The sequence below is a fragment of the Schistocerca serialis genome, chromosome 3, assembly GCF_023864345.2.
Source record: "Schistocerca serialis cubense isolate TAMUIC-IGC-003099 chromosome 3, iqSchSeri2.2, whole genome shotgun sequence".
Taxonomy (NCBI): Eukaryota; Metazoa; Arthropoda; class Insecta; order Orthoptera; family Acrididae; genus Schistocerca; species Schistocerca serialis.
In genome coordinates, this window is record NC_064640.1 from 977,352,344 (window position 1) to 977,367,064 (window position 14,721).

Here is a 14,721-nt window from a genome sequence, read left to right on the forward strand (position 1 = left end):
TATCACGGACATCAACTGGTCATGTCATTGAACAAGTATTGGTTTACTTCTGGACAGACTACCATGGAGAGCAGTGTTCTCTAGTAGTCTCTTGTGGTATCCAATGTGTACAGTCGAACAATTGTATTGCAGAGGGTTTAGAGAACCTACGACACAGTTATGTTATGTTAGTTGCATACAGTCAGGTGCAGTCTAAACATTAGAATTCTGGGGTGGCCCGTTTTTGTGCTGTCGAGTGTACAGATTAGAAGACTCGATGCTAACTGTACTACATGAGATTATTAGAACAGATGATAAGATACATCATATATACCCTGAATACACAACTAGATTATTAATACTTGGCATCTAATTCTAGTAACACTTGTTGCCATCCTTAATAAAATTCATTTTATAGATCTTTATGGGAATACCAAGTTATCTTCTTTGAGTATTTCAGATTGGTATTTGGACTACTTACATCAACACAGAGTACAGTGAAAAAGTGTGGTGGGGAGGTCGGGGCTACATTGGCGTCAGATGCAGAAAATTCTTTTCTGAAGTATGTCAACTACTGCTTCATAGCAGCCTCGCTAGTGTGACAGACGCTTGTGTCAAGATATGAAACTTCTTCCATAGGGTTTATTAGATTTTTCTTTCCTTGTGCATACAGCCAATTCTGCCATCAGCATTTGTGATAAAGTTAACCGAATGTTCAACGTTGGATATTGAGTGAGTCTGTGTCTAGACAGTTAGCATTACTAGAGGTCGAGGACAAGAAGTTATGAGGTCTGTACCGAGAAAAGGGATCTGCCAGCACACCCACATACACGAACGAGAAAGAAAGAGAGAATGAGAGAGAGAGAGAGAGAGAGAGAGAGAGAGAGAGAGAGAGAGAGAGAGAGAGAGAGAGAGAGAGAGAGCGAAGAGAGAGAGAGAGAGAGATGTGCTCAGCTGCTCTGAAATAATTATTAAGCATAGGTTCTGTCACATTTAAGGATTTTAATCATTAGTTAGAGTATACAAAACGACGGAATATCTCAAATTGTTGCAACCTGAAGCAGACGCCAGAAAGTTTCGTTTCAAATATCTTATTCGTGTACTATTGTATTATGCTAACGATCCAACCAATGGACTGTCTCTTTGGGGCAAACATGCAGCTTGTACTTGAAAAGCAGCTGTGACAATCGCTGTCCAAGATACCTTGTATACCAGAGCTGCAACTTAGTTAACATGTATTAGTTATTCCTTTGTTATTGGAAACGACATCTGTCGTGAACAGTTACATATGTAGCCTGAACAGAATATAATAACAATAACTGCACGAAAATTGCTGCAGTCACCACAGACGCCTACTGTAGCGGCAACACAGCAGAGAGACCAGCGTTGCAGGTTGCCGACTGCACCCCGAAGTTTGGCTGACCCGAGAGTGTTTACAAGCAAGTATCACAGTTGACAACAAACACGTAGGTGCGTCCAATATCCATAAGAGGGCATCAACCAGCATCAGAGGAAGAGGGCGCGACGATCAACGAACTATCTCCTGGCGATCATGTGTGTGCAAATAGTCCCGGAAATATCCTTCCGCCCGGGGCTAGATGGTTGTTGCTCAGTAGATTTAGTAAAAATAGTTGTCAAAATGCTTACCGTTAAATCCGCTAATAATGTCAGCTTACTGAGAATGAAGCTCGCAAATGAATTGGCCATTACTAAGACTTAGTGGAACTTTTTACTACATTGAGAAGTATAGGGGGAATTAATATGACACGTTTTACCTTTGTAGTCCTCGAACACAGTTTAAAGATACGAGAGACTTAAGAACATAAATTACACATGCTGTTCCACGCCAGGAACACATGTTCTGGGTTTCCTGCAGACCCACCTCTGCTGCAGTAACAGGTGTATCATAGTTCCAGAGTGAAATGGTGTGGTAACTGGAAACGTACTTAGAAGTTGAAATACGCATGATATTACGATTACTGTAGGCAAAACATCTAAATTTTACACAGATTCACGGTGAAATTCTGGAGATATATGGAATGCTACATCTAGCCATAGTGAAATTGTTCGAACAACGGGGCCAAGAGCCCCGCAGGCATGGATGATGATGATGATGATCGGGGAGTTAAGATCTTGCAGCCGGCCGGAGTGGCCGAGCGGTTCTAGGCGCTTCAGTCTGGAACCGCGCGACCGCTACGGTCGGAGGTTCGAATCCTGCCTTGGGCATGGATGTGTGTGATGTCCTTAGGTTAGTTACGCCTAAGTAGTTGTAAGTTCGAGGGGACTGATGACCTGAGATGTAAAGTCCCATAGCGCTCAGAGCCATTTGAACCATAAGATCTTGCACCATGGGATTCCGTCTATTTGCCAAGTTGAAAGAAAATATTGGGAAAGAGGTTTTCCGACGATGAGACGTACTCACAGCTGTTCTCGAATGGCTTAATGACCAAGGAGCGGATTTCTACTGTCGAGTAACTGAACGATTGTTAGGGCATTCCAGTCGTTGCTTACAGAGACTTGGAGATTGTTGAAAAACGGTCTCACGTATCTGTGCCACGTTGAAGTGCATTTCAGCGTTCAATAAAAGTTACTTGGCCTGCTATAATAATTTGTAACTTTCTGAAGTTCCCTCTTAAGAAATGTCTCTCTGTTGGTTTTTCGTTAATTTTTTTGTACAGCAGAATTAAGAAGTGATTTGTTATGATACCAATTTCATCAAAAGAAATTTAGAATCGACGGACAAAATCCCTTAGCTCCTCATTCATTTCATTTGTTTACTGCTTACTCTGTTTCGTTCACACATCAATCTTAAAGATTGCAAAACTAAACAACACACAGAAATACATATTTTTGACTGAGAATTATCCTGTATCAAAATGAATCATCCTGGTTCGACGTGTTACTGCTTCTGATGCAATAGACATAAAAATTTAAAATGCTGCTTCCATTGAGAGGAAGGAAATCTGTCTCTTTCGTTGTAGAATACCTTGCAGTAATAGCCTGTTAACACTTTTTTGTTTCCCGATATGAGCAAATGTTTCTTGCTTCCTGATAAATACGCGATAACAGAATAGACTATTAAAGACAGCTGAGAAGAATGCATATCGATTTTACGTGCATGAGATAAACATCAAAATAAAAAACAGCACTTTCATTGCAATAAATAATAGCTGAAACTCGTATGGATATTCGGTACATAGACGATTCCACGAAAACAATATCTAAGACTCTGTCGACTGTCCCATTCGTGGTAAGTTCCAGTTATCCCTACATCTTGTAGCAGTCATATTATTTTTGGCACAGTGTAATTATTCATGTCATGAGCTTCTGATTTTTTTTGTGGACCTAGTGACGTAAATACAGTAACTGCAAATTCTTGATTATACTGCAAATGTTCAGATGAATTTTGCAAAAGTGCCCTTGCGTTAGGAAACGTATGCTAAATCTAAGACACTGATATTATCAAAGCATTGTCAGGAATTTATTTATAAGGGAAAGAAATAACCCACTCAAAATTTCCCTGAAATATTTTGCTAGCCGAACTCAGTTAATTTTGCCTAGACTTCAGTTCATATAGCACTTGTGCAGCGAATGCACCTTATGCCTGATCAGGGAAAACACTGGATGAACGGCAACGTTACAGTATGACGGCCATCTGGAAACTGTGACATCTTTTAGCGTAGCCAAGATATGCTCAGGTTTAGGGAGGGCCAAGTAGTTTATCTGGCCATTGAATCTTATGCTCATTTGCAGTGTACATGTAGGGCCTCAGAACTAATACCAACTCACTCCATATCGGAGAATATCTTTGCTTGGTTCGAGCCGTCTTGGTCCTTACGGAGGGGCGCAGTTTTCTTTTTTCTGTCGTATTCGTTGCCATATTGGGTCTGAGGGATATGATATACTGCCATCACTATTCTCTGATGTCCCACCTCTGTCTTTTAAGTATCAGTATTTGCAAGGTAGGCACGTAGAGTTTTTATTCCGAGTGACGGGACTATCTTTGTAGAGGCAATACATGCTCACGAGGAGAACACGGCAAGTGCCGTAAACCAGTTTCCCATAAGCTTCGCTCAGTGGAAGGAAAGCCAAAATAAGCGAACACTGCCGGCCGCTGTGACCGAGCTGTTCGAGGCACTTCAGTCCGGAACCGCGCGACTGCTACGGTCGCACGTTCGAATCCTGCCCGGGCATGGATGTGTGTTATGTCCTTAGGTTAATTAGGTTTAAGTAGTTCTAAGTTCTAGGGGACTGATGACCTCAGATGTTAAGTCTCATAGTGCTCAGAGCCATTTTTTTAAGTGAACACTCGACCGCTTCTGAGCAAACAAGCGTCAAAGTTTGCAATGTAATTTCGATGCCTTTCCGCCCATCTGGTGGCATTTGGCTAGTGTCGCGGCTTCTCGCTTTTGCGTCCCGTGTTTGATTTTTTTGATATATGTTCCCATATCCATAGAAGGTTACTACCCGATCGTTTCCTATCAAGTTCTGGGATACAAGGTCGTTATATTAATTGTAAAATTACAACTAGGTTTCACAGTAAGTTTAATATATATGTTTATGATATTTTCAGGTGTTAGAATCTTCTTAAATTCTCATATTCTTATATTTTATTCTTAAGTTTATTCTTCAGGAAGATCCTGTGCATTCCCTTGGATGATACAGTTCGTAGAAGCATTCGAAACAGAAATCCCAAATGTCACGAGCTTCGTGCCAAAGCCAGTTTGCCACAGAGAATTTCACTCGGGGAAAGAAACGTCGTTAAAATTGCTGAAGACTTCAGGCACTGGCAATAATTTTGCGGCAAACTACACATAACACATCACTTTTTCGAAAATTGGCGATTGCAGTTGATTAAGTCGAGATAAACTATAGAAATTTCAAAACAATTTCAAAAAAATTTCCACCCGTTTATTTTTATTTTTTAATTCATTCACTAGACATGCAGTTAGTAGACGCGTAAAGACAACATCATTTCGATCTACATTGGAAAACATTCGTGTAGTAATATTCTACGAACATGGATAGAAAAATAAAGAACGAAAATAAAATAAAAATAATAATCTGGTTTCGAACACGGGGCGCAAAAACGTGAAGCTGCGACACTAGTCACCGTGCCACCGCTCCGGTTGAACTATTTACTCGCTGAGAGGCAGTTAAAGTATCTCGAACACTTTGGCCAGCGATTTCTCAGAAACGGTCGAATATCTACGGATAAGCTGAGACACGCGTTCCTTATTTTGACAGATCTTCCACTGAGCGAAGTTTTTGTAAAATCGGGTTATGGCACTTGACGTATTCACCTCGTCAGTAGCATCCAAATGGGAAAAAAATCGCCTGTGGTCTATTTAAGGAACAACCATCACATTCAGCTGATGTGATTTACGGAAAGCATTGAAAACCTAATCTGGGAAGTTGAAGATGTCTGTGGGAGAAGCGTGGTGACTCCATGGCCCTCCATATCGCTTCCGTATGGCGCCACTGGCAGGGTATGACTGGTCGGTACTGAATGACCGGTACGCGGAGATGGTACATACAGGGCGGTTTTCCTAAATGGAGACAAACTGCATGAAACCATTCCCGAGAGTATAAGAATCAAGAGACCTCATATGGATTATGGCCAGAAATGCGTTCCACGAGAGATAATGGAATGTTCCTTTCGTGCTTTAATTAGTTCTTAACATAGTTATGAAATTTAAAATAATTATCGAAAAGAAACACTTAAAGAATGCTATGGAGCTGACTTTCTATGCTTAACAGAATGGAGGAATCATTCAAATATGGGATTTTACTTTTAATGTTTCCTGTTAAGTTATTCTCCTTTGTTAAATTTTATCAGTTCCAGATAGTACAACCCAAAGTTGGTCGGCAGTTCGCTCAATGACGCTTAACCGTGTAAGTTAGCTAATATTACCACAAACATGTAAAAATACTTTGCAAACGAGGTTATCGTACTTCGTTAGAAAATTCAGGTTCATTTAAGCAACAGAATATTTAACGACAAAGCGCTGAAGTCGCCTGACCGTTATTTCATCAAACTTATCGTCTCCAACTCAGTTCGAACGGCCGAATATTATATTTTCGTGTTCTATTAATCAGGAACGGAATGTTGGTGTACATTGAAGTGACAAAAGTCATGGGATAGCGATAAGCAAATATACAGATGGGCGTACATAAGGTATAAAAGGGCAGTACATTGGCGGAGATGTCATTTGTACTCAGGTGATTCATGTGAAAAGATTTCCGGCTTGATTATGGCCGCACAATGGTAATTAACAGACGTTGAACGCGGAATGGAAGTTGGAACTATACGCATGGGACATTTCATTTCGAAAATCGTTAGGGAATTCAATATTCCGAGATCCACAAAATCAAGAGTGTGCCGAGAATGCCAAAATTCAGGCATTGGCCGATGGCCTTCACTTAACGACCGAGAGCTGCTGCGTTTGCGTAGAGTTGTCACTGTTAACAGACAAGAAACACTGCGGTAAATAACAGTAGAAATCTATGTGGGACGTGCGACGTACGTATCCTTTACGACAGTGCAGCGAAATTTGACGTTAATGGGCTATGGTAGCAGACCTTTGCTAACAGCACATCGCCTGCAGCGCCTTTCATGGGCTCGTGACCATATCTGAAAGCCCCTACACGACTGGAGGACCGTGGCCTGGTTGGATGATTCCCGATTTCAGTGCTGAGAGCTGATGGTACTGTTCGAGTGTGGCGAAGACCCCATGAAACCGTGGACCCAAGTTGTCAACAAGGCACTGTGCAAGCTGACGGTTGATCTGTAATGGAGTGGGCTGTGTTTACACGGAATGGACTGTGTCCTCTGGTGCAACTGAACAGACCATTGACTGGAAATGATTATGTTTGGCTACTTGGAGACTGTTCGTTCCCAAACAACGATGGAATTTTTATAGATGACAATGTGGCATATCACCAGACCACAGTTAGTCACGATTGGTTTTAAGAACATTGTGGACAGTTCGAGCGAATGATTGGGCCAGTCAGATCATCCGACATGAATCCCATCGAACATTTATGAGGCACTATCTAGAGGTCAGTTTGTGCACAAAATTCTGCACTGGCAACACTTTCTCGATTGTGAACGGCTGTAGTGGCAGCTTGCCTCAATATTCCTGCAAAGGACTTCAAACGACTTGTTGAGTGCCTGCCATGTCGAGCTGCTGTGCTGCACTATACTCGGCGAAAGAAGGTTGGTCATGATATTAAGATGTATCCCATGACTTTTGTCACCTCATTGTAATCAAGACCTAAATAAAAAGCTTTATCTCACACAATGGTCATTATTTCAAATAGCAACAAACTGCATAACAATTACGTTTACTCTATTCGGCATCTGGAAAGAGAAGGATAATTACAAAAAAACCTCAAAGAGTCGATGATCATCACAGATACAATTTTCGTATGAAAACTGGTTTCTACTGTATTGCTGTACTACTTGCTGGTCGTCGATAATAATTATATGTTACACATGAGAATCGTATGAGCTTATGTTTTTGTTTGGTGTAAGGGGGATTGCACGAAAAATAGCGTTATAGTACACCCACTTGAAGATGGAGATAAAGGATCATTGACCGTGACCCCTTCATCTCCACGATGCAGGTGACCCGCCAGGACAGTGTAAGTCAAACGACTGTGAGAAATATGCTCCTCGACTATACCACTATCTATATCACTTACAATGTTGTCAGGCCTCATTACCTACGGAATCGCCTCCACAGCGACAGTTTTGTCGCTGGTTCCGTTGCACAGAAGTGCTGGATTTCTGTCTTCCATCCTACTCGCGGATGAGACCCCATTACGAGGGGCGCTATTGTCGACCTTCATAGCACCCACCTGTGGGTTACGGAGAATGCCGATGGTACAATGGAAGCCAACTACCACCACCGATTCAGCCTCAGTGTGTCGGTGGGGATTATCTGCGACGCCTCATTTGACTTGCCATCCTTACACAGCACCTCACATGGGAGGCATACCTGCGTTTCCTACAGGTGACCTATGATCCCCTGTCGGAAGACGTGCCTTTGGTGGTAGAAGAGTAATGTCGCTACTACATGATGGTGCTCCAACTCACTGCCCACTTAAGCGTGGAGCTAAAACAAAAGCACAGACAAATGATTCCCACTCGACTAGTGTGTACCCATGTGTGCATTCAATCATTGAAACCTACATTCTTGCAACTAATTCCAAAGCACTCTTAATTTCTAACAGGAAGATAGGTGTATTGTCACCCATTAGTGGAGACAGTATTCTGTCAACTGTAACATCAAAAATTCATTAGATCAACTCTATAAATAAACAAACAAACACAGAAGTACACAGAATGTTTAGATACTTACTAGCAATGTCCTCACCCAGATGGAGACGTCTGTGCCCTTATTACCCCCTCCCCCAGAGCAATGATCACATGTATGTATCGTAGCAGATAGACAGATTAATACTGAAGTAAATTCAACTGGTGCATCTATGTCCTATGTATAGTCACTGAGGGGTAGAGAGCGGAAGGAAGGGAGGACATTTGCTCATCTGTCTTGTGGGTGGGGCCAAATCTTATTCATCTGACCAACAGGATAACAGCTAGAGCTTCTTCAGCCAATAACAGAAGAGATCTAGGGGGAAGGGAGTGGGGAGGATGTGGGTACCTCTGCCTGTGGGCCTTAAATATCTAGACCAATGGTTCCCAACAGGTGGTCCGCGGACCCCCCAGGGGTCCGCGAGCTGTGCCAGAGGGGTCCGCAAGATGCTATTAGAATAAAAAATATATTGAATATATTTCGTATGATAACAGATTTTTTGTTTTGGCCGCTTCCTGCATGAGCAGAGCTTTAGCGGATGCTAACTTCTGCGAATAGCGTCTTCCTAGAGTGTAAAAAGGTCAGCAGTGAGCATGAGCAACTTCTTATTCATACGGAAGTAAGATCGATTTCAAAAATGGTTCCAATGGCTCCGAGCACTATGGGACTTAACTTCTTTGGTCATCAGTCCCCTAGAACTTAGAACTACTTAAACCTAACTAACCTAAAGACATCACACACATCCATGCCCGAGGCAGGATTCGAACCTGCGACCGTAGCGGTCGCGCGGTTCCAGACTGTAGCGCCTAGAACCGCTCCGCCACTACGGCCGGCTAAGATGGATTTCTCGAGGTAGGATCTTGTCAAGATTTTTTGAACTCAGAGGCGAGGTTCGTGTCTTCCTTCTTGACACAAAATACGCGGATTTTCTCACTAACTTCTCTTGGCTTGCTCAGTTGCGTACTTAGCCGATGTGTTTTAACACTTGAATATGTTAAACTTGAGTTTACACGGAAAAAATGTAGACATGTTCAAAGTTGAGGATAAGATTAGGGCTATGGTCAAAAAGTGTCAGATCTGGGCGTCAAGGATAGAAAACGAGTCACTAACTAACTTTTCTACTTTAAAACAATTCTTGGAGCCATCAGAGGAGAGTTTGCCTGACCAGATCAAGATCAATGTAGCCGAGCATCTACGCAGCCTAGCCACCACTTTTAGAGAGTATTTCCCTGAACCTGACCCTGACGACAGATGGATTCGAAATCCCTTCAGCTGTGAAGAAATAGACAGAATCCAAGGCCTCACTGAAGGAGATTAAGATTAACTTGAGAATCTGTCCAGCTGTGGTACGATGATAAACATTTTCATCGGTGAAAAAATTACGGATTTCTGAGCATCAGCACGCAAGGACTACAAGAAACTTGGAGATTAGCCAATGAAAAAATCCTTCCATTTGCAACCACATATCGGCGTGAGCAAGCATCTTCTTCCATGTGTTTCATGAAAAACAAATACAGGAATCGGCTCGACATGCGGTCGGATTTCAGAATGAAAGTATCAAGTTTGGAACCCAATATTTAAGAAATAATGGTCTCAAAGGTCAGATTGAACTCATCTCATTAAGAACTGAAAATTAAAACTAACTGTATACTGATGGAGTACTCTGTTGTAGCTGTATTTTATCAAATAATTAACACCTTGTATGAAATTAGTGTTTTCTTATTTTTCACACATGTCTGCTCAATACAATCTCAAATGTAGCACACTTGAAAGACCAATACACTCAGTTTTAATTTTTACCTGTAATTTTCAGTTCATACTCAATTTTTATTTTTTTAAGGAGTTTGTTATACTAAACACCCAGATTTGTAGACAAAGATTTTGAGCAATAATCAAAACTTTAACAATAACTATGATGGCTAAATTGAAAAAGTTTTAAGCTCAATATTTTTTCAATAATGAATATGTCAATGTTTTTTCTAAGTACCAAAAATAGAAAACTTATAAAAAGAGTCTTCATTTGGCTTTTTTAGGTACTTAATACTGTGATATGACAAGGTACTAGTCATGCTCGATGAGGGGGTCCTCGAAAAAATTTTGTTGGGAACCCCTGGTCTAGACCTTATGACCCCCAACCATGTGGAGGTTATAATGCCAGCTTTGAATGTCCAGAACATATGACCTCCAGATGTATGGAGGACATAATGTCTAGACACTATAATGGCTACATGTGTGATACGTATTATTCAACGTCTCTGTCTGGGTTTTTGAGGCAGACCCCTATATTTATTCGATCAAAAACTCGGGGTGCATGAGGCATAGAGAAAAAGAGCTGCATACGCCATCTAGATCAGGCAGTGTGCTGACTCGAGTGTGTCTGCCCCTCATGCAACTGGGGGTTAGAGGCATGCAACAGCTGACAACTACTAGCATCTCTGAACACTGTAATGATGTATTCGAAGTGTGTGAACACTTGCTTAATGTTTTAAAACATTAATTAAGCATCCCTACATCTCTTCTAGTACTGGTAACTTTGTCTGCTACAAGTACAAATGATTGGTGGGCTACTTAAAGGGGTTATGTTTTGATGTGAATAAAAAGTTCCTGATTCATATTCAATAATGCTCAAGATCATAATGTTTAAATAATGCACTAAAACACAGTAATTGTTTTAACAAAGAAACTATCTTGCATTTTCTTGAAATTCATGTAATTCCATATCTAGTACTGCACCTGCGATGCCTTGTGAGAGTTGCAGCGCGCTTTTATAACGTGGAGAGACCCAGAAACGTTTCTAAGTGTTTTAAATAAATAGACCATGCAATATGCAAGCTATCTCAATTGGATTTTTAAATTTCCCACCATTTTTACACTGGGCTATTTCCACTGTGGTGGTATAGTGACAGGCTTATGTCAAACAGCCACTCTTGATTGTGATTTCATAGTGTCAGCTATCTACAGTCATAAATTATCCTAACTGGGTAATAAGTACCAGTGATAAGGATAATAAGTTATAGGAATATGGAAATGGGTAGTCCTAACTGGGTAATATATTAGATCATAAATGAACACTGGATAACAGCCCTAGTGGCCAAGGGGGGGGGGAGGGGGAGGAGGGTGGTAGGTTGAGAGGGAGAGGGAGGTAAGCATCTAGACGTTCAAGGTCAGCAGTCCAACCAACAGCATAACAGCCTGTCATTTATATGTAAGGCAGTAGACCTACAGGGAGACGGGAAGCGGCACGGGAAGTGACCATTAAAACGTAACAGCCTGCCATTTATATGTAAGGCAGTTGACCAACAGCTACAGGCAAGGGGAAGGGGAAGTGACCTTGCAAGGATAATTTCACAGAGTTATTTGGTAAGCGTGATAGCGTTACGGAGATGTTTAGCAAACTCAAGTGGCAGACTCTGCAAGAGAGGCGCTCTGCATCGCGGTGTAGCTTGCTGTCCAGGTTTCGAGAGGGTTTCTGGATCAGGTATCGAATATATTGCTTCCCCTACTTATACCTCCCTAGGAGATCACGAATGTAAAATTAGAGAGATTCGAGCGCGCACGGAGGGCTTTCCGGCAGTCATTCTTCCCGCGAACCATACGCGACTGGAACAGGAAAGGAGTGGGAGGGGGGGGGGGGGGGTAATGACAGTGGCACGTAAAGTGCCCTCGACCACACACCGTTGGGTGGCTTGCGGAGTATACATGTAGATCTAGATATAGAAGCCACAGGTGGGGAGGGGTCATAAATCATTGGTCCATGAAGTACATAGACCCTCACTCTCTTTGTACTATTCGAGAAGAGTGGACATGTGCCGGCACTGTCTTCCCTTCCATTTTTGCACAACACAAACCCAACACTGCATCGTACAAGCACTCATCACAGGACACAGATACACACTTGTCACTTCAGGACAGGTCAGAGGAAATCAATGGCAAACCACCTTCACTAGGACCTTGCCTACAACAGCAAGGCAGGATTCCTACTTCGTTAAGATGGTGTCATTCCCTGAGTAAGGGACTACTTTCACCTACACATGTTATCATTACTAAGGGCAGTGAAAATGAAAAAAAAATTCTTTGTCCTCTTGGTGTACAGCATATTTTCCTTGTGTACGAATGAAGTGAATGATCGTCTCAGCTAACCAAATTTTACATTATTATACCCTGGAAAAGTATTTTCATTGCGGCTTAGAACTTGTTTCTCTCATGTATCGAACTTTCTAAGTGAGCTCGTGAGAAATTTCAAATGTAAGTGAAGTTAAATTATTCTCAAAATAAATTTTCTTGTTTCAGGCAACAAACGGTCTTAAAAGAAGGGACAACGCTTCCTCCACCTGATTACCTTATGACTCAGCTCATAGAGCTCTCCAATGCAGAAAATCCACCTTGTGCCAACTGTGACAAGAGAGACAAGGCTTCCATGTACTTTTGTTCCACGTGTGGTAAGATATTGTACAGTTTTTTTTCCCATTGTAATTAATTTATCCTTTGAAAAATGTAGCTGATGTGGGCCACAAGAAAAATCAGTTACTTATTTGAGTAATAAAATTTACAACGCAGACCATTTTTGAGGGAATGTTCCCCTAACATCTGTGATGTAACTTCTCAACTTACAGGGTTTCTTTTTAAGTGCAACTGTTACCATTATGTCTCAACACATTTAAGAAGTCAGTTGCTGCTCATATGTATTGGTGCCATTAAATCATATACAGTATTAATAGTCCAAATTTCAGCTGTGACTTGAGCTGTCCGAGCATGCTTCAAAGACCAGCTTAAAGCGTCAGTTTGCCTGCTATTGGCCCTTACAAACAAAAAGGAGAGGCCTAATCATACGACCCGCAGAGTTTGGGCGTGATGTTTAATGTAAAAGATGCTTATTTTCGAGAATTTTAAAGAATCCATGAGGTGTGAAACCAATGTTTCATGACATTGACCTGAACGTTTTTTGAAAAGGGATGCATAGTGAGGCAAACCGTTTCACATTACTTATTTTCGAGTGGTGCCAAATTATTACGCCGAAGTTTCAGTTTGTCGCGACGTCTGCCATCTCCCTGTAAGCTATTTGAGCACTCCCTTCGGACTGGCTCAAAGCATTATAGACCACCTCAAAGCCTCAGTGGACATACTTTTCGTTAGCAAAGTGAATCCACAAAAAAGAATGTTATTCCATACACCAGTGTATCACAGTAGAAACCAAACAAGTTTCGATTAAAGAGGAGGAGGAGATTAGTGTTTACCGCCCCGTCGACAACGAGATCATCAGAGACGGAGCACAAGCAAGGGAAGGAAATCGGCCGTGCCGTTTGTCAAAGGAACTATCCCAGCATTTACCTGAACCGATTTTAGGAATATCACGGAAAACCAAAAATCAGGGTGGCCGGACGCAGGTTTTAACCGTCGTCCTCGCGATGTGAGTCTAGTGTGCTAACCACTGCGCCATCTCGCTAGGTATGTTTCGACTAACAAACATCACCTAGACAGTGGAAGCACATATAACACTGAATGCATTATACAAGACAGCTGAGTTTTATTTTCTGTTGGTCACCCACAAAATCCGTGTATTTATTCAGCTAGATATCTTTCAGTTTGAGTTCGATGACGGGAGACTGTATCAGTTACTATGGAGTGAGTCGAGATGTTATCTTGTGAAGACTGCAATTAACAGTTAACCAGAGGGGCAAAAATTCAAAGACATTGAGGAAAATCTTTGTGGAATTTGTTACAAAATTTGCATCTTACTTTCTTTTTTTTTGCATTGATTGTTTGTTGGACAAATTTTACACGTTTGGGTTCAAGAATTTACGCGTGAGGTAATATTATCATTGTGCCTTTCATTTGTTTTACTATTTCGTGTTATCTGTCGGTTATTCTTTGTTGATTGATTATGATAACTGCGTTTACTCGTTTACTGTTATTTCAGGACAAGCTCTATGCAATCACTGCCGTGAAAACACACATCGTGCTAAAATGTTTTCTACACATGATGTTGTCCACATGTCAAAATGCTCAAAGGAAGGACATAGAAGGGTACGGCTAACCATATACGCATTTGAGTGACTGTTTTATCGTATTTTAACAGACGTCTGATTGACACATTCTTTTTTTCAGTGTGCAGTGCATGGAGAGCAGTACATAATGTTTTCAAACACTCAGAAAAATATGTTGTGTGTCAACTGCTTTCGCGACACACCTACCGAAGCTAGACTCCATTGTGTTGATATAGACACAGCATATTCTCAGGGATGTAAAAAGTTGGACAGAGCTGTTTTGGTAAGTTGGTTCGTATACAAGAGGTACCGGTAATACTAAGAGAAGAATGTACTGTAGTTACTTAATTGTTGGTTTCTTTTCTTTATTTTCAGTCGACTTTAAATTTTTGCCTATGAATGTGAGCCTGAATGATCCAGAGGAAATGATCTCTGTC

At 41.4% G+C, this 14,721-nt stretch overlaps 1 protein-coding gene across 1 annotated transcript in view; it reads left to right on the forward strand.

Annotated features, from left to right (window-relative positions):
* The window catches only part of LOC126471415 (uncharacterized), a 491,821-nt gene that overhangs the window by 130,900 nt on the left and 346,200 nt on the right, over positions 1–14,721 (forward strand). Inside the window, exons 3-5 of the mRNA XM_050099550.1 lie at positions 12,591–12,739; positions 14,218–14,324; positions 14,406–14,567. Coding sequence (XP_049955507.1) covers positions 12,591–12,739; positions 14,218–14,324; positions 14,406–14,567 — 418 coding nt within the window. The remainder of the gene's footprint in view (positions 1–12,590; positions 12,740–14,217; positions 14,325–14,405; positions 14,568–14,721) is intronic.